The following is a 20,998-nucleotide window of genomic DNA, read 5'->3' on the forward strand; positions in this document are numbered from 1 at the left end:
AAGTTGCCCTACTCTTACTCAACCACTCACCTGTGCTGCGCCCCTGCTCCAGGGCTTCGAGGGCCAGAAGTCAGTCTATGAAAGTTGCCCTACTCTTACTCAACCACACACCTGTGCTGCGTCCCTGCTCCAGGGCTTGGAGGGCCAGCAGACAGTCTATGAAAGTTGCCCTACTCTTACTCAACCACTCACCTGTGCTGCGCCCCTGCTCCAGTGCTTGGAGGGCCAGCAGACAGTCTATGAAAGTTGCCCTACTCTTACTCAACCACTCACCTGTGCTGCGCCCCTGCTCCAGTGCTTGGAGGGCCAGCAGACAGTCTATGAAAGTTGCCCTACTCTTACTCAACCACTCACCTGTGCTGCGCCCCTGCTCCAGGGCTTGGAGGGCCAGAAGACAGTCTATGAAAGTTGCCCTACTCTTACTCAACCACACACCTGTGCTGCATCCCTGCTCCAGGGCTTGGAGGGCCAGCAGACAGTCTATGAAAGTTGCCCTACTCTTACTCAACCACACACCTGTGCTGCATCCCTGCTCCAGGGCTTGGAGGGCCAGCAGACAGTCTATGAAAGTTGCCCTACTCTTACACAAGGTCACCTGTGCTGCTCTGCTCCAGGGCTTGGAGGGCCAGCAGACAGTCTATGAAAGTTGCCCTACAGGTATGGTCGCCACACGGCACTGGGTACTTGGTATCCTGACAACATGAAGGGTTGAAATAATCCTCACTACATATATTCCTCAATGAGGATCACCACCATAAGGATTCAAGATCAGACCAGGTCCCCAATAGCTTTTGCTTCGAGCTCTGAGATAATAGCTGATCATTTTTCTATACCATGGGCCACTGATTATACCAGAGCCACAGGTTTACCATGCCTGGGTTTGTTACAATACAGATAGCAGGAATAGGTTGACTGGCATGTTTGTTACTAATCAGAATATTCCACAACCCAAAAAGCTAGAAACACATTTTTATCAGATACAGTTCAAGCTGGTCTGTGTTTTTGTATAAAAAAACACAAACTATCCCTTCACTTTTCTTAAGAAGATGAAGATCCTCAAAGTCAATTACATGTGCATTTCTGTGTAAGGTAAATGCGACTCACAGTGCAAGGTCCCTTGAAGTCACTCCCAACACACCTGGAGACGAGGTTAAAGCCATAGGGGGTCCTGAAACATGGATTGGGGGAGAAGATGAGAGAAACATAAGTCAACTGTACCTGATGAGGCACAAGGTAACACTGACTTCGAAGTTTTGCCTGAATACATGAAGCGTAAAATCACAACTGATAATTGCTGAGGCATTTCTGACTGAAGTGTCATAAAATCATGACAAAGACTAGAAATAAGTTTTGTTCTTAATGAATACTTTCCTTACTTTGCATCTGACTTGCAATGTCCAAAGTCATCCACTGTCCTCTTGAAGTTCATCAACATTGCCATCACCTTTATGTTCAGCGAGACATGTTAGGGACATCAATGAAGAATTGGCTTCTCTTGATAACCCCATCCACCCCAGTTTAATACAACACTTTGGGATGCCCCCACTATAATCATTTTCAAATGTTAAATCATGCCAAGACATGTAAGTACCACCATGATCATTTTTTAATACTACATAACAGCAAAAACATGTAAATACCTCATTTACAATATTCTCTCAAAAAGAAAACAACAGTGGGTAAAACAACCAACTTGCAAGCTCTGTTTGTCTGTCTCACATGAATACGTTTCTTGCATATGAAAGCTTATTTGAAGTCAGACATAGGTCCTGAGCCTTGAAATGTGTGAGCAGAGCCTTCTAAGGTATTAACTCTGACAGGTGAAGTATTGAATGCACCAGAGTTGACCACTCACCTGGTACGCTGCTGAGGACATCTTGTTGAATGTGAGATCGCAGCTGTCATAGTCAATGTATTCCAGCCTCCCTGCCCTAAACACTGCAATACAGACAAGCATGGAGTACCTTGAAGCATGCTACAGGACTTTTCAACTATTTGTGGCAATAAGTCTTCCTACAAAGCAAATAGCAAAATCAAAGTATTTATGACACAGCCATGTGTCTTTTAGTCAACTGTGTGTACAAGAATAAATTACTAGTATTAAGGAACCATTCATAATTTATGGCTAGTGGGGTTGATGATGATTTTTATGGAGAAGCATGTACAATGTGAATGTCCCCCCCTCCCCCCTAAAATTTATGTACAAAGTAAGAGACAACCCCCTCCCCTGCGTGTCATGTACAAAAATCAATAACCCCCTCTGATAATTTTTAAGCATAACTTTTAATACTTATATGTACAAAATTGCTGAGCCCGTCTACCTCCCCAGAACAAAATGGGTGAAAGCCCCACCCACCTACCCCCACCCCTTAAAACCATCACCATCACCACCCCACCCCCTAGCCATAAATTATGATCAGTCCCTAACAAGCATGATAAAGCTTGAATATTGTAAAGCAACATTTCCCTTCACCTCACAAATTTTATTACAGAACAGGAACTATTTTATCAAGGGCCCATATTTGGCTGGTACCTTTTCCCTTCTTAGGTGATGTGCTGGACAAATAAAATGACAACTCCCTCTTTCAGTGGACCTTTTCTAGGGTTTAGAATTAAGGGAACCAAGGACACGTTGTCCTGAGAATAATCTGAGTTATGCATTCATGTTGAACTGTGCCCTATTTCAGGTGGCTGGTGCTACAGTCCAGACTAGCACAAGCTGACACATACATGTGCAGATCACTAGGTACATGGAACAATCTTGAACATGACAAGAAACTGATTTCACCTCTTCTTGACTACAAACAAAATGATGGAAGGTTTGCTTCCTTATTGAATAGATAGTGGCATCAGTCATCTGTGTCTCGGTCTTACCGATATTCCATGGTGCCATGTCTTCAAATAGTGGCAGCTGGAGAAACTCGGAGTAAAACCTCTCCTTGATGGGAGAGACAAGACCCATCCTCAACAGTGCAATGAGAGACACAGCTGGAATTGAACAGATCAAGTACAATGGAGGGGTGTGTCACATATTTACCTTCAGTGGAAGTCTGAGATAAAGTCAGATCAAAATTAGCTCAAGATTCATCATATGCATTCATCATATAAGCTTTCAACTACATTTCCTCAAACAGTTTCATTGTCCAACAATGGATAGTCATGTTTATGTCATAATTGAATATAATTGGTGGTTGTTGTGAGCAGAAACGCATCTATTCAGAGAAGAGACTCTAAGACACCCATTCTGTTTGAGGATGTAATTCCGAATGCACATGATCATATAGAAACAAGCTCTCATGACTCCTTTTGACTTGTAAACAAAATTGAAAATGGTGGACATAAGTCTCCCATGTATTTTGAATGGATGGGACTTGGTTTTAAGTTGGATATGGTCCTCAATATTTCTGCATGACTTTAGGTAAATCTCTTCACATACAGTGGGTTAATGAGTGCATACTTTTGTTGTTCCTGGTGTCCAAATGTAAACTCTAAAAGAAGGAATTGTAAGAGGAGAACACTGCAATCAGTCACACCCCAATCCTTCTCTTTCATATCAACACTTGTTAACCCCTGGAGTAAGCCCGAGCTACAGTAATCCTTGAAATATGAATACTGACGATGAATCAGCTAATAACTACTGCTGGTGACAGCATTGTCTATTTCCTAATTTATCGATCAAAACACTGTCAGTTTTGTTTTTTCAAAATAAGAGAAAAACATACTAAGTTTTAAGAGTTTTAAAAGTTTTTGTCGATTGGAAAACACTATACTGAATTTGGAACAGCAAATGCTGTTTGATCATCTTCCCATTGTGAAGCATATCACCAAATGATTACTGGGGTTTTTTTGCATTAAACTGCAGAAATTCTGCCCCATCATGACTGAGACTACAATAAACTCAACAATTCACAAGGCAGTATGCTGATCGCAGCTACAGCTAGGGATTATTCTAATGAACCACTAAATTAAAGAAATCTGTCCTAAATGACTTTCACTAAAATATTATGCAACCATGGTTACAAACAAACATAAAAACCTGTGACTTGTATATCATAAAGATATAAATATCAAATCTATTGATTTTTGAGCCTATAACACTGGCAAATACAAACCATTGACAGTGCCATATGGTATTTTGAAGCCATCAGTATTGCGGACGAGGTAGACAGTGTAGCTGGAGCTGTTGTGGCCGATACAGTGTAGTGTGTACTTCCTGGAGTGGCCATCCAGGTTGTAGTCAAAGTGGTGATCCACCTGAAGCAAACAAAGCCATTCCTCTGTCACCTGTTGATTATAGTCTGTGCTACCTTACAATTACAGGACACAACTCTGCACAATCTGTACTTGACTACAGATAAGGGACACAACTCTGCACAGTCTGTACTTGACTACAGTTAAGGGACAGAACTCTGCACAGTCTGTACTTGACTACAGATAAGGGACACAACTCTGCACAGTCTGTGTTCCATTCTCCTACCCAGAGTTCCATGCGACCAGCATAGTACCTCATAAGGGACACAACTAATGCACACCTCTGCCACAGGCCAGAGCACAAGATGTGACGATTCCTCACATCTTGCACAGTCCATTCAATAAATTGAATATATTTCGTAACACTTTCATTTTTGACGAGTCTACACATCTACTTAATCTTCTTTGATAGAATGGTTTAGTTTCATGGTGAAAATATCCAAAATGTGCAACACTATTTCGATTGGCGTAGCGATCCTTTGTTTACATAGGTTATGCTGTTCCACGTGCTGTCATCGAAGCTCTATTCAGAGCAATCGATGGAGTAACTTTGATGCTTAACTATGTATTGTCATGAATCTGACTGTCGCAGTTGTAGAAGAATATCTACATAACAATGTAAAACAATATGAAGAGAGCACCGAAAAGCTTGCATAAGGTCAGTCTCTCCTGATTTACGCATATGTGCGTTTCTTTACCAACAAAAGAAAAGTCTCGTCATGTGATATGCAATTAGCCTGTGGCAGTGACGTTATGCTAAGTCATCACTGCGCTGGAGTGTGTCTGTGTTCGATTTCAGATAAGGGACACAACTCTACACAATCTGTGTTTGATTTCAGACAGGGGACACAACTCTGCAGCGTCTGTGTTCGATTTCAGACAGGGGACACAACTCTGCAGCGTCTGTGTTCGATTTCAGATAAGGGACACAACTCTTCAAAGTTCATTCATGCTTGCTGACAGTTGACGAACCATCCTCAGCTACCAAGCGTAATATTACTGTTCCATTAGGATAAATTCACCACTAGACAGTGCACACTACTGAATTCTCACCTCCAACTTCAGTCGCTTGATGTCAACTCTAACCAGTTTCCATGGCAACTGAGCTCCATCAGAAAGAGCCTGAGGTGAGAGGACGTTGGCAGCTACCTCGATATCAACATCAGCCTTGGCACTCTGTAAAGCAAGGTACTACATTCACTGACCAAGTTCAGCTACATGTGAATATATACTGGGATGTGCTACCTAATACTGGCTTTCACAACAGATACCCTAATCACTGTATGATATTTGTACAGATCTCCAGGTTGAAATTGTTTTTCTTCAAAATTTGGATTGGACGCATACTGTTTTCATGGGGAGATCCAGGAATTTTGAAGTGTGTGTGTGTGTGTGTGTGTGTGTGTGTGTGTGTGTGTGTGTGTATGTGTGTGTTTCAGGCGCGTGTGCCCCAAAATCTTCTGCCAATGCAAAAAATCTTCAATGTGGTCTTAAGTCATTCCTGGATCCGCCAATGGTTTTCCTGATCACTGACTGATCGATGAACTTAAAAGTCAACATGATATATAAACACTTACATTAAATCCTTGAGTTATACTACATTTATTCCAACAAAGTCACTAAACAATAGTGAAAATAACAAACTCTTTCGGAGAGTGAGTGTCACATCGACATTATTTTAGCCATATAGCGATTGACTGACAACTGTATATCACATTTTGCTGATCACTACTTTTTTGAACATATTTTTCATGCCCCCCTCCCTATGATAAATAACCTGTCACCAGTATAGCGAAACAAGACTATAAAGATGTTTAAACATGAATCAGAAGATAACTCATCCCTATCCCATCCCACCCCACCCCACCCCAATCTGATCTTTTTGTATGCACAAAGTGTCATGAAAGAATAAATATTAGTTTTAGAGATATGATCCTGTTAACATATGATTACAGATGGTTACTGTATCACCCCTTATTACACACTTGGGAGAGACAAAACACAACTTACCTGAAAAATTATAATGGACATCCTTGTGTCTTTTGGTATGAAATCTATCAGTAGCATCAAATTTGCTTCTTATATATTACATATTTTATTGCAAACCCCTGTCAGTTTTTGGTATCTGTGTATTCATTCACTCAGTTTTCCTTTTTACGAGTTTATCTGCATATATTTGCAGTTGCTGTAAACAATACAAGTAAGTTATTGTCAGTTTTCATTATATTCATGTAACCATCTATCTTCATTCCTTTATTCATACATTCATTATTGTTACTTAATACTTCATCAGTGTTTGTTCAGTCTGCACACAGTTGCAGTTATTCCATTCAACAGAATTCACCTCATCAATTTCAATTTTTTTTGTTTTTCAATTTGTCTACATACACCCAATCACTCCCGACTCACTTACCCACCCAACTCACACTCTCAAAACCCACTCACTCACTCACTCACTCTACTGTCTAATGTTTCTTACAGTAGAACCACCCATCAGCACTCCTACTCTCTCACTCACTCACATTTCTGTGTGACCTGCAAAGATCCGGGATAGAATTGATCTTCAGTAACCCATGCTTGTCGAAAGAGGCAACTAATGGGATCGTATCCCAATTGTGCAGATTGTCTGGTCCAGATTCAATTATTTACAGACCGCAACCATATATCTGGAATATTGATGAGTGCTGCGTAAAACTAAACTCACTCACTCACTCACATTTCTGTGTTTTTTAATTATTGTTGGTGGTTACCTTACTCAAAACAAATAAACCATGCCTCAAATTCTCAACTGAGTGGAAGTTTATGTTCCCTCCAGCTGAATGAGCTGGGTCATATTTCACAAAGCCAGCTACTTGACGCAGTGAAATAACTATTGTGGGACTAGCCCATTGTGGACAAGCTCCTACAGCACTGTCATGGAAGGGTGAGTTCATTATCTGGCATTCCTGAATCAGCCGGTGCACCTGGTTGTCAGGGGTTACCAGGTAAACAACCCACAACAAAGGACTATTCCACTTCCTTCAAGTCTAGAAGCTGTGTATAATGGGTCAATATGTCCATACATGATAGCTTAATGAGGTTATTTAAACACAAACAGAGGACAATAATCAATGACATATAGTTTGTGTACATGGAATGTACAACATTATAACACTAGACTTTCAAAACATAGCTGTCACAACTATCATCATTATAATTATTATTGCTATTATTGTCATTGCTACTATTATTATGATTATTGAATATAATTATTATTTTTCAAATTACTGTTTGGTTCCCACCATCATTATTCCTCTTAATTATGATTATTATTATATTATCATGAATAATCATATCATCATGACAGTTCTTGTAATCACTCAATGTATCAAATGTAAATTTGAGATATAAGTCTTCCTTTTACTTGCAACAAACAGGAAAAAACATATTTCATTTAAAATCATCACTTATCTTACTGCTAAATCTAAATTAGTTTTCTGTATATTCTCAATACATAATTTTTATTTTTTGTGTGTCATATCATAAGCAGATATAAACAAGTGACACATTTCTTGTGTAACAAACCTAAGTATGATGTATTATATACACCTGACGTGTTTCCCACAACACTGAGTCAGCAAAACTGTGTAGCTGACACCCCTCTTAAACCCGTTCTGCAAGTCCCAACCTCTCTCTCAACAAGCACCTGTTCCTCTCCAACCAGCAGACAGAACTTGTCCAGCAACTTTGTCCAAACAAGTTGCCAAAGCCTGGGAAATTTGGTATTGAACAAAATCAATAACAAATCAACCAATATTGATCATCTTGGAGCAGGTTTCTGCAGAGCTGGTCTGAAACAAGTTCTCACAGAGCTTCAACATGATCTGTGAGCCAGAGTGAGGCTGCCTCACTCTGACGTTCTGCCTGGTCGTAGTCCTAACATGCCTCAGCCGACTGATCACCAATATTGATAGGTCATCAAAGATCAATCACTGATTGGTATTGGAAATACTCAATCGCAGACGTGTCTGGGACTTGTTCTCAAGTGGACTCTACCAATATTGGTAGAGTCTATGTGCTACTGAGGGGTGGAAGGTTGTAATATGGAAACTTATTTGATCAGATTGATTTTGACTGTGAGACAAGACCTGCTTTGACATGAATGTTTGTCCTTTGTGTTAGCGTTGTTGACATGAGGGAAGCTGGATCTGAAGGATTACCACCATGAAATAAACAAATCAGGTTTGATACATCAGACAAATGTGACTATCTCAGCTGCCATATTTAGTAATTGTAAATTGTTAAATGATTTTTATATACCTATTTGTTTAAAAAGGGTTTATATGATATATATACTTACATACCTGTTTGGGTACTCAAGACATATTGAAAATGTGTTCTTTCTGCTTCACCAGTTTATGTATTTACACAATGTAATGTGGTGTGGGTGACAGGGAGTGTGGTGGGGAAAGGGGGCAGGCAGGCGCTTGTGGGTAAGGTTGGTTGGGAGGGGGTGAGGGTGGTGAGGAGTGAGGAGGGGGCATGTGTTTGGGGGTGAGGGTGGTGGGGAAGGGGTAGTCTTGTGTTTGGGGTTGAGGGTGGTGGGGGAAAGGGGTAGTCTTGTGTTTGGGGTGAGGGTGGTGGGGAAGGGGTAGTCTTGTATTTGGGGTGAGGGTGGGGGGAAGGGGTAGTCTTGTGTTTGGGGTGGTGGTGGTGGGGAAGGGGGTAGTCTTGTGTTTGGGGTTGAGGGTGGTGGGGAAAGGGGGGTAGTCTTGTGTTTGGGGGTGAGGGTGGTGGGGAAGGGGTAGTCTTGTGTTTGGGGTGAGGGTGGGGGAAGGGGTAGTCTTTGTGTTTGGGTGGAGGTGGTGGTGGGGAAGGGGGTAGTCTTGTGTTTGGGGTTGAGGGTGGTGGGAAGGGAAGGGGTAGTCTTGTGTTTGGGGGTGAGGGTGGTGGGGAAGGGGTAGTCTTGTGTTTGGGGTTGAGGGTGGTGGGGAAGGGGTAGTCTTGTGTTTGGGATTGAGGGTGGTGGGGAAGGGGTAGTCTTGTGTTTGGGGGATGAGGTGGTGGGGAAGGGCTAGTCTTGTGTTTGGGGGTGAGGGTGGTGGGGAAGGGCTGAGTCTTGTGTTTGGGGGTGAGGTGGGTGGATAAGGAGTAATCTTGTGTTTGGGGAGTGAGGGTGGTGGGGAGGGGGTAATCTTGTATTTGGGGTTGAGGGTGGTGGATAAGGAGTAATCTTGTGTTTGGGGGTGAGGGTGGTGGGGAAAGGGCTAGTCTTGTGTTTGGGGGTGAGGGTGGTGGGGAAAGGGCTAGTCTTGTGTTTGGGGGGTGAGGGTGGTGGGGAAGGGCTAGTCTTGTGTTTGGGGGTGAGGTGGTGGGGGAAGGGGTAGTCTTGTGTTTGGGGGTGAGGGTGGTGGGGAAGGGCTAGTCTTGTGTTTGGGTAGGGGAGGGAGGTGGTGGGGAAGGGGCTAGTCTTGTGTTTGGGGGTGAGGTGGTGGGGAAGGGGTCTTGTGTTTGGGGGTGAGGGTGGTGGATAAGGAGTAGTCTTGTGTTTAGGGGGTGAGGGTGGTGGGGGAGGGGTAATCTTTTGTGTTTTGGGGTGAGGTGGGTGAGGAGGTAATAGTTTGATGCTTGAGGGTTGAGGAAATGTTGTGTACCTGAGACTGTTAAATCAACAGTTAACTGAACCTAGGCCTAAAAATTTCATATCTGAGAATTACATCACATCAAATAGACTCTCCTTGTATAACTTATTTCAGTACTTAAAAAGAGAACAAATATTTTTACTGCCACTGCTTTTGTGTAAACACACAAAATGGTGCCATGTGTGGCATATCTGTGCAAGCAAGCATTGCATAAAAATGACAACAGAAAACAAAACATGTTTTTATTGCCAACACTGGAACTGTTTCTGTTCTGGCGATGTGCTTCCTGTAGGATCGCTTTAGAGATAGGGATATTGTTAGCCTCAATTCTGAAGGTTTTTACAGAGGTTTGGCTTTACAGACATCGATATATCAGTAGTAATAATATATATTCCAAATAAAACCTCCTCAGGAAGGCATCATGTAGCTTTTCCTAGTTGGTGAACCTCAAACACACAGTTTGCTCGAAACGTGTGAGGAACTCTCAGTCTAGACGTGAACAAACAGGATATTTGGTTAAACGCAGTGCCAGGAACGAGTACAAAATGTCAGCTGAAATGCAAGTCCTGAACCTGTTAGCACACCAGTACCAGTACCAGTACATACAGTTGTGATTACAGATACCGACACCATGTAGGTTATTAAATGAAATAATATAACATCTATAACATAGAAATAATCATACATCCTTGGTAAACACAAGGGTTTTCTTCGGCAGATCGAGCAGTGTGGAACCTAAATCCACTCTCCACCACTCTTAATGTTCCTGCTCCCCACTCTCCCCCTCCACTTTCCACCTACATGCTCTCCCTCCACACCAAGCCAGCCAGTACCAGACTACCCTCCCAAGTCACGCTCTACTATCCCTGCTGACCATATCCCACCTCTCCACTGCCAGACTACCCCCTTCCCAATCCACTATCAACTCCCCTACCCTCACTTCGCCCACAACCACAGTCCCCCTTCTCAAACTCCACCCCTCAACCACCTGACAAGCTCTCTCCAGCATGTCCCCTCACCCTCAACCTCCAAACTAGCCCTTCACCCCTCCGCACACTACCACCCCCCTTTCCTAAAACCACACTACCTCACCACCCCACACTATCCGCTCACCTGGAACAGAAACTGGTTCTCAACGTTGCGGAACTGTGTTACTGGATGTCTGTCTGCTTGAAACAGTTGCTGAAACACAACAAGGATGAATAGCTACACAACAGCATGCTTGGTCATTACACTAGGCTAGCCACTAGGCTACCCCACCGCCCTGGTTCAGAGAAGAGATTGATAGTTCACAGACATTATTGGATAATAACATGCCATGCTTTTAGCTCACTTGAACATTTGTCCACAGCTAAACTGATTTAAGAATTTAGTATACAACAAAGTAAAGCGCAGTGTAGTCTGTCTCACAGTCCCTGAACCACATTATTTTCCCTACTGCCAAGCCTCTCTGCAGTGCTAAAACCCTAAATAAAGCAAGTCTAGATTTCCTCTGAATCTCTGGTCTCCCTGGGGCTCCTTTTCAATATAAATGGGCTTGTTTGTTACTATCAAAATTATATATATTCAGAGACTAAGCATTAGTCTAAGCACAGTGATACAGTTAGTCCTTGTCATAAATATTTGTCATATTTGGAATATAAATTTTTACTACAAATAATAAAACTGGACTGGCCTTTGATTCAGGGTCCTGACATAGTGATTTGGATATCGGTAGCATGGGGAAACAAATAAATATAACTAAGACCTTTTGCTATATACTCACTTTTGAAGTTGGCAGATATCCAAACCATGTACAGAAAAGCTTTTGACTTAGTCTGTGTTATTGCTTGGTTTACAGATTCACTGTTTAATGTTATCACATTGAGTTACCAGTTTAACATGAATACCCCACTCCGTACTGACTCAATCTCTGATATCCCATTCACGTTAAACACCAGGCAGGGAAACAACAAATAACATATTTTATTGACTTTTTCCACCAACCTGGGACTTTCTGCTCTCCATGCAGATTATCTTTCCACTAAGCCACAGAGCCCCTTGCCTAAAATATTCAGTCTAAAAAGATTAAGTTCTGTATCTAAATTGACTCACAGATTGGCTGATCTGCTGCTGATCTTGCTGCAGGAATTCCTCTGGGTAAAAAGTTGCTGTTGCCAGGGACAGAATCTGCAACAAAGTATAACTAAATAACTTTTGCTGTCCACTTTTCATTTGTGAACCCAGCTTAATCTATTACGTACACACTGGAGTAGGGATGTTGAATGATTTCACTGTAATCTCCATACCAGTTGATTACATGAACATAACTTATAAAACTTGTTTGCAAATTTAAGAGAAGCATTTGTCAGTTAACAGAAATAAGGTATACAGTTTGAGCAACAATTATATATAAGGAATCCCACTGCTGCTAGATTGTGTTGTGTAACACGGTAGTGACGTGAACTAGTGAAACTAGAGAGAACAGTTCCAACATGGATGCCTCCCAGTGCTGGCCAAGATATCCTATGGGGTGTGTTTATGCTATGTATATTGGAAGGAAAAGGCTATACATTTCAAAACTCAGTTCGAAAATTGTAAAACAATTTCAAGAAAGGGAAAAGAGGATACATACTTCCCTTGCATAGGAGACACAATGTGTATGAGAGAGTGACATCTTACTGTAGCAATCCCAGTGGTACAATGACCTGGATCACCCACATGGCTTCACACATTTACACTGATGGGAAGGGAACTTGAGGCAGAAACCAGCAAACATTTTAACCACGTTGCTTCTAGGGCCATTTTTCCATGAACTAAGCAAATATGACAGTTATACAGGTATATCTAGATATTACCTTGCCAGATGGCACCTGTATGAAGGACGTCACACCTGTAGCTATCACCTGTCCAATCAGGAGATCAAAGTTGGGCCGTATCACCCTCTTCATCAGCCCAAGAATCTCATCATAACCTGTCATATATATATATAAATCACACGACTTGGAACACACAGTCGGCATGGGAGTCTATGGGAAACACACAATACATACAGATCTCATGTTATGTCAGGGTCTACATGCACAGGTCAACTGTGTCCCAAACACTACAGAACCCAACAGAACTGACATGACCTTTCTTCCCCAAGTGAAAGGTTATTATTATTAATATTATTATTAATAATAAAAAATAAAAATATTGCCCATTTATAAAGGACCTGTTTCCACACGATTGTGCGTGCTCAAAGCGCTGATAATGTATTACCGGATAACCTAAGCTGCCTGTGATGCACTAGAAGGTTAACAGTCATATGACTTATCCCACCGGGTACCCATTCACTGGTGGGCAAACAGAGGCAATTCATGAACAAACTCACTTGCCTAAGGTGAGACCACATGTGCCAAGTGTGCTTGTTGTGGGGCAGGACTGAAGTCCCAGATACTCTCAGGAGTCAAACACGTTCACTCATCCAAGGACTGTCTGCGACCAACGTTGCTTTATGCACAGGACCACATACCACCACATCAATACTTGTTTTAAGTACAAATGATACAAAAGTTTTGTTAAGACTTCATGTTGACATGAGGTGGCTCAACTGAGCATGGCTCACCTAGATACTGGTATCGGAGGAAGTCCGGACACTTCATGAGTTTTGTCACCAGAGTGGAGTCCAGGGGCATGACATTTAGCACCAGGTTGGTGATGTTCCTCTCCTGCAGGCCCTGGAGGATGGTGTCGGCAGTATCGGAAGCTGACACCAGGCTCACGAACGTGCTGTTGGGGTACTGTAGTGCCAGCTGAACTCCAATATTGTCTGGTACAATGATATATAGAGAATAATACACAAGGTCTCATTGCATACGAATTATACGAAAAGAGTGTCCTTCCTATGGTATCTGACCGGCCGACACGGCAACGTTCAGAATGTTTACATTCCCACAATGCATATAAGTTGTAGAATGAATGAATTCATGTGTTTGTTATGAATGTGACCTAATTGAGAGGTTATCGTTTATCCAATCAAATCGTTAGAATCTCAGGCCAAGTCGTTACGACACGTCAACGCGATACGACACTCGTGTGACGTATGAGATTAGTATGCAACTACCCATACATTGACCACGTTGGTAATAAGTAAAATAATGTAATTATAACAGTCAGTCAGACTTCACTCAGGGAGCACTGGTCTGGTCTACACTGAGAGCAAAAGGTTTCATGTGAATGTTTTGGTAAATACTTAGGTGACACTATTGGCAATCACATCCTGTAACTGTCTCATCAACATTTTGTTTTCTTTCAATTCACTATATACTCAGAGAAGCCAATGGAAGATCTGATCAATATGTTTGTGCAGATCCAGTTGGAAGTTGTTGGAGTGAAGACACCCTGTAAGCAGCGCTCGAAATACCTGCCTCCAACACGGACTGCCAGATTCTCAAATTCACCTGCTCGACGGTTGGGATAAAATTTAGACATGTATATGAAGAATATAGAACAAACTTTATGGATAACGACTTCTCTTTATTCGTTATCACAAAGTTTGTTCTATAGTGTACTTCCCAAATTCTTAAATGCCACTCAAAGAAGTTATGTATATGAAGATATTCATCATATTTCAGGATAATAAAACATGATGGTGTGATAACAGCATTAAACACAATTCTGAAATAAACAGTTAATTCTTTTCTTGCATTGGTATTATTTTTTGTCTCAGTATTTTATAAGTTTTAATTGAATTATACTAAGTAGCTTAGTATTTTATGTCGGCAGGTAAGTTTTGGCCAGGGCTGGCAAGTATTAGTTCTAACCAGCCCTGTGGTCTGGCTGAAATTTTTGGGAGTTTCATGCCCTGCTGTAAGCCAACTTTTCCCAAAGGTTGTATGTAGTCTTGATATGTGCCTGTACACTTGAGGCCTGCTGGGTATGGGTTTAAATCTCACATTTATACCAGTTCTTATCAATCACTCACTCACTCACACATGCACCCCACTCACCTATGCTGTTGTAATCTAGGAAGGAGAAGGACTCTCTTTCCATCTCCTGGACCAGCAAGGCTGTTGTTCCCTTTAAACAGATATGATCATTCTTACAATGTCCCACACCCATGCAATTATAACACACAAATAATAAAATATGTTTATATCAACTATCAACCAATGTGATTCACTCAAGAAATGATTGATTGGTTTATTGCTTTACCCCGCACTCAGCAATATTCCAGCTATATGGTGGCGGCGGTCTGTAAATAATCGAGCCTGGACCAGACAATCCATTGATCAACATCATGAACATCAATCTGTGCAACAGGATACAGACAGACACACTTTTATTACCTTAAAAGGAATTCGTTTTGGATCACAGAGCTGGACTAAAATACAAATGAATAAAAAAATACAAAAATACAAAAATATGACGACATGTGTCAACCAAGTCAGCGAGCCTGACCACCCGATCCTGTTAGTCGCCTCTTACGACAAGCATGGGTTACTAAAGACCAATTCCAACCCGGATCTTCTAGGCTAAACTTTCCTCAGGGAAGTTTTGTCCTAGGATATTCTTACCCCGGGGAAGGTTTGGCCTGTTACACTGGATCTTCAAGGGTCACTTGAGGAATGAATAATTGATATGACAAGGTGTATGGCACAGGTAACGAAACAAGGTTTATCTTTCTTTGTAGTACAGTATTTTGCAGTGAGGAAGATGGGTATAAAAACCCTTTGAGTAAGAAGAATATAAGCAGCTGTATTTTCTTGATTTAGTCATGCATGAATGGAAAAAAATACTTGCCCATTGGGCAGTGGCAAGTAGAACCTTGGGCTAATAAAAACATAATCCTGTCAGCCCAAAGGACCTGTATGTCTTTTGACACGTGCTGTACAATTATCTATTATTGTCTCATATGTAATTGCTCTACATCTTTTTCGCAAAGTTCCATGCAACCGTTTCTAGTTTCAAACGAAAAAAGATGCACTACCCCTGTGGTCTTTTTTGGATTTGTATTTAAACTCCATCCTATCATGTAATTAACCCTGAATATGAGGAGGATTTCATCACCTAACAGAAATTTTTAAAACAAATATTACTTCCTCATGGACAATAGCAATGTCCATACCCCAGAAGGATGCTAACCCCATCTCCCACCTACAGTCTATGAACAATCCCAACCTGAGTTGTGGTACTAGACTTGAGGGCATAATAAATGGGCTTAATGGACACCTGACTGATATGTTATTACCGACAGAGTTGTCTCCCTTGCACTTCTCCCCCCCCGAGACTTACAGATAAGCTCTCGGAAAATGTTATGCTTAAAGGTTAAAATTATGAAACATTTTTTTTTAAATGCACTCAAGCAATGAGTTTCTGATGTTTAGAGCTGAAAGGGGAATGAGTTTGGGTTGGTAGAGCTGAGAAGGGGATAAGAATTGGAAGGGATAGTGGGTGATGTTTTTCTGGAGTCTTTAAAAGAGATAAATCTACCCACAGTGCAACACAGTACCTGTGTCATGTCGGACTCCCGGGTTCCCCCTTGTGTGTGGAGCAGCGCTGGTTTCACATCCTCCGTGACAGGCTGGTACATCAGCTGATGACCACCCCACACCAAGTGGGCGGGGCACATGTCTGGGTAGATGGGGAGCTCCAAGTACTTTTGGAACAGCATGGCCCTGTCAAGTGTGCACTCAAAATAAAGTTGACATCCATAAATTATTGCCTTTATTTTCATTATATTATGATTATGGCTTTGTCTCTGGCCCAAACCCTACAAAATCTTTGCATATTATACAGTGAACTACAATTGATAAGTTCTAGGCATATTTCAGTATGGATTATTGAACATCCTTCAAATATGAAGCCGATATGTACAATTTTAGCATAAGAAAAGGATGAGATTAAATGCGTAGCATTTGAATTTTTAAACTAACAAGTTGTAGACATAGACCTGAATGGTTTGTTTAGTTCACTGAGGTTTGAAGTAGAGTTTTAAGTTAAGCATTAAAGAATCAACTGGCTGACAGAAAATGAAGAGCCATAACACAAGCTTATTTCACAGGAGAGCTAAAAGTGTCACCTTTCCTGAGGTTGAGGTTCAAGTTTTAGAAGTAGGTCCAAACCGACAGACACTTTGTTACGTGAGACTGTGTAGAAAGTATCAACAGTTTCCATCTGGAGAGACACAGCGCCATCTGGGAGCAGGGTGAGGGTACCAGGAGTCTTATCACAGCCAATCTGCACCTGAAAAACACAACTTGTTCTGGAGTGAATGATTTCAGTTGGGATACAATGATACACAACCAAATCACCAAGTCTGACCACACCCTCAATTACATCGCCTCTTACAACTGGCATCAGTTGCTTCAGGTCAGTTAGGACTCCTATAGGAGAATCCCAGATCTCTCACTGAGCCTCTGCTGTAGTGGGGTAGCCTAGTGGTTAAAGCGTCTGCTAGTTACGTCACAGACCTGGGTTTGATTCCCCACATGAGTACAATGTGTGAAGCCCATTTCTGGTGTCCCTCGCTGTGATATTGCTGGAATATTGCTAAAAGCGGAATAAAACTAAAACCTCAGACACTCTGCTGTAGGGGAATCCCCAGTCCCTCACTGCACCAATGCTGTTGAGTAACCTACCTTCCTCTGCATGGACCTGAGTTTGATCCTGATGATGAGACTGTGGATCTCCTCCTGCACAACAACTCTCAGGGTCTGTAGGCTTTCTGCCTCGGCCCCCACAAGGGCAAGTGCATCCACTATCAGCCCCTAGGGAAGAAAACATGGGCTACACATGATCATCCTCAGCTATACATATCCATAAATTATCTACCACTCTAATATTTTACTGGAAGTAAGGAAGCAGTTTTGTTGCACATTGATTCAAGCATTTGCCTTGTCATTCCTGGGCTCTGGTTTGATTCCAACACGATAACAATTTTCTCATCTTAATGTTGCAATATTGCACAAATCACTTTAATCTTCCATCCCTTTCTCAGAAGTATTTGACAAACATAATTACCGAACTCCTGGTTTCATAAATTACTACTCTGAACTGTATACATGTTGTACTAGCTGGATTTAGATAATGATGTCTACTTGAAGTAACACAACTAGCCTGGGCTGGAACTGCTGATGTGTTGCCTCCGAGGATAACTTGGGCAAAGGTGAGCTGGTCAAAATGAGGAATCTCCAGGAATGTTGTCTCTGCCATTGTGAGAATCTGACCCAGGTAATATAGGTATGTATCACCCAGTGATAACATCTGATGGAATACATCCAGTCCCAGCACCTGCACAGAAAGTAATACCCAGGTAATATAGGTTGAGTAATGACTTTATTTGGTGCTGAGGCCACAGACCCATTATAGACGGTATAACATATCAGAATATTGCAGAAACACAGGAAGCACCTGTAAAATCAGAGAAACAGATGACAATAGAGGCAATGACTGTCAGTGTCAAAAATCAACATGTGAAATGATCAAAGTGATTGAAATTTATTCCGCAATTTACATGCAAGAAATGTGCCCTTTCCAAGATTAGTTATTATTTCATTATGAAATAACAGCAGCTGCTTAAAATTATCGAGAGATGGAAATTCCAAGAAATATTTTGGGATAAGATGTTTTCTGAGATCATTGTAAAATGGACATTCTAAGGTGAAGTGGATCTCAGTTTCTATCACAGGAATTACACATGGAAAAACAAATTGACATTTTCATCTTTAGGGTATAGTAAGGGCACTTATAAAGATTACTTACAAATTGTCCAGAAATTGGTCATAGTGTACTTACAACTAATGGCACTTCATACCACAAATATTGTATTCTTGCCAGTTTCATTCAACAAATGGAAGTATATCATGACACGAGACAGACAGTCACAATCCTTTTTACTTTGACAGAACTGACCTGGAATTTGAACATTTCCGGTTTTGTGTACATTTCATTGACAAGGACAGGCGATAAATCTTGGCAGAAAACAAGACTGTTTTCATGAGGTAGCGAGTCAATGAATTTCCTGAAACACAACAAATAATAATTGACAATTAATTCATTCCTTTCATCTGAATACAAACACATATATCATAATATCGCAAACTTTATTGACAAATTTACATGAAAACTGAAACAAAAGATGCATGAAGTTAATATTATCCATACTTTCTGAACTGGTAGATCATCAAAAGTTCACTTGAGCACAAATGAGTCATTTTGGCAGGTATTGATAAATAGGACTTTTCACCCCTTTATGTTTATCAGATCATTTCCTTGACCATGATGATTAAGCCTTGGTCTGTTCCCCAAGTAGTGATTCCGGCTGAAAATAGGTCCCTTCCCACCTACCCATCTTGATCGAAAGATCAAACAGAGGAGGTGGTCAGGCTTAGTGACAGGGTTGATTAGGCCAGACCAATTATATTTCTTGTTTTACGGATCCGCCGGTCGTATTTTTTCAAGAATAAGAAAAAAAATAAAAAATAATTTCCCCCTCTAAAAAAATAAAATCCTTATGTTTTATTGGCCAAAAATGAAAACTTACAAGAAAACTTCTTGTAGATTGTTTTTTGCCCCATATACACTTCATAAATTCCCAAAAGAAAATACTTTTAGTATTTAGAAGGAATATTACTTTGACTGATGATTTTATTTAATTTTTTTCCCTACTGCCTTTAGGTTTTCTGAGGACAAAAATCTGTAAAACAATAAATAAAATTGGTCTGGCCTTATGTGTTTTTGCAAAACAAACACCATGGTTCATTGCTCACAATATCAATCACAGAATTGTCTGGTCCAGAAGTTGTTATTTACATATGTCTGGAATGATGTTGAGTGCTGCATGGAATAGCAAACCAACATGAAGCTGATCCTCCTCACCTGTGAGATTCCAGTAGCGTGGCATGCGATGAAGGGATGACCGTCACCACCCTGCCATTTGGATACAACATGGCTACCTTTTCCACCAATCAAACTCTGAGGCTTCCTACCTACAACAACACAACAATTAATATAAGCATTTTACTTTGTAATGGCTGAATGTTTACAAGAATATTTTGTATAACAGTTGAAAAATAGATACTCATATAAAACCAACAATAAATTATGTCGTTTTAATCAGTCTCAGTAAAAGGTAAAAATTCATACATGACTGAAGATTTCACATGTGACGTGAGAAACTAACAACTTGATAATGAACAATCATATTTACTACATGACTTGTTTTTACAGGCCTGAAAAGGTAATCTTGATCAAACTTGGAAGTCCTAGAATGATACTGCCTTTTCCGGGACCTTTAAACCATGTATTGACTGCATATCAAGTCATTCATTGTTTCATTACATAAAAAGCAGATTTCCCACATTTAAATGTTAGGGGATTCCAACAAACAGAGACACATGATTAAGGTTGTGGGTAATTCCCATTCTATTTTTAGTAACACAATTCTCTACTCACCATATATGAAGACACTGAAGTTGATATCCAGGCTGCCAACATCAGATATATATGACTTCATGGCCTTCCACTGACTGTCATACAACATCTCCTCTGTTACCATGGGGACATGAAAGTTCCATTTTGGTTGCTATATTAATAAAAATATCCATAACAAGTGTTTGCCATTAATATGGCAATGTCCCCTGCCACTTAGGGACCGTTCATAATTTATGGCTAGGGGGGTGATGATGATTTTAAGGGGGGTCACCCATTTTGTTCTAAGGAGCTAGGGGGCTCATCAATTTCATCATCATCAGCATGAATATATAAAGTTTAATCAATATGCTCCCTTGGTATTCACCTAAGAAGGGGAAAGAATTAGCTGTTACAAAAACAAAAATAGTAATCAATAAAACATATCTCATCATTATATGACTGAAATTTGTAATGTAGTGTTTAACATGCATAGTTTCAAGTAACAAGAAATATTAAGAGTTAATGTTCAATTCATAAGAACAACAGTATGAAATACAAAATCTACCAAAATACTGCACAACGGACTCACTTTAAAACTCACATCGTCCATGACATAGTAAGAAGTGTTCCTGAAGCAGGGACTTTACTCTGTATGTTACAGCTCGAAATGAATTATGGTACAGATTCCTGGGTGTGACTAAACATCTAATTACCCCAGGTGTGTCCGCAGCTGGTGAGGACCTCGGCCG

The 20,998-nt window shown here is 40.9% G+C and overlaps 1 protein-coding gene across 1 annotated transcript; it reads right to left on the minus strand.

The window, feature by feature from the left end:
* Window positions 1-581: 581 nt before the first annotated feature.
* On the minus strand, window positions 582-20,418 carry LOC124255031. The gene is made up of 19 exons (XM_046688866.1): window positions 20,292-20,418; window positions 19,716-19,825; window positions 18,750-18,858; window positions 17,955-18,128; window positions 17,477-17,605; window positions 16,918-17,081; window positions 16,348-16,513; window positions 14,846-14,915; window positions 13,462-13,665; window positions 12,710-12,825; window positions 11,967-12,041; window positions 10,986-11,054; window positions 5,305-5,427; window positions 4,113-4,254; window positions 2,875-2,988; window positions 1,856-1,938; window positions 1,377-1,444; window positions 1,105-1,168; window positions 582-692 (listed from the first exon to the last, which is right to left on the minus strand). Exons 2-19 carry the CDS (start codon window positions 19,784-19,786, stop codon window positions 582-584), a joined length of 2,052 nt encoding a protein of 683 aa, XP_046544822.1. The 5' UTR covers window positions 19,787-19,825; window positions 20,292-20,418.
* Between the last annotated feature and the right edge of the window lie 580 nt (window positions 20,419-20,998).

Source organism: Haliotis rubra, unplaced genomic scaffold (assembly GCF_003918875.1).
Source record: "Haliotis rubra isolate DU_JTF1 unplaced genomic scaffold, ASM391887v1 Scf59, whole genome shotgun sequence".
NCBI classification, from domain to species: domain Eukaryota; kingdom Metazoa; phylum Mollusca; class Gastropoda; order Lepetellida; family Haliotidae; genus Haliotis; species Haliotis rubra.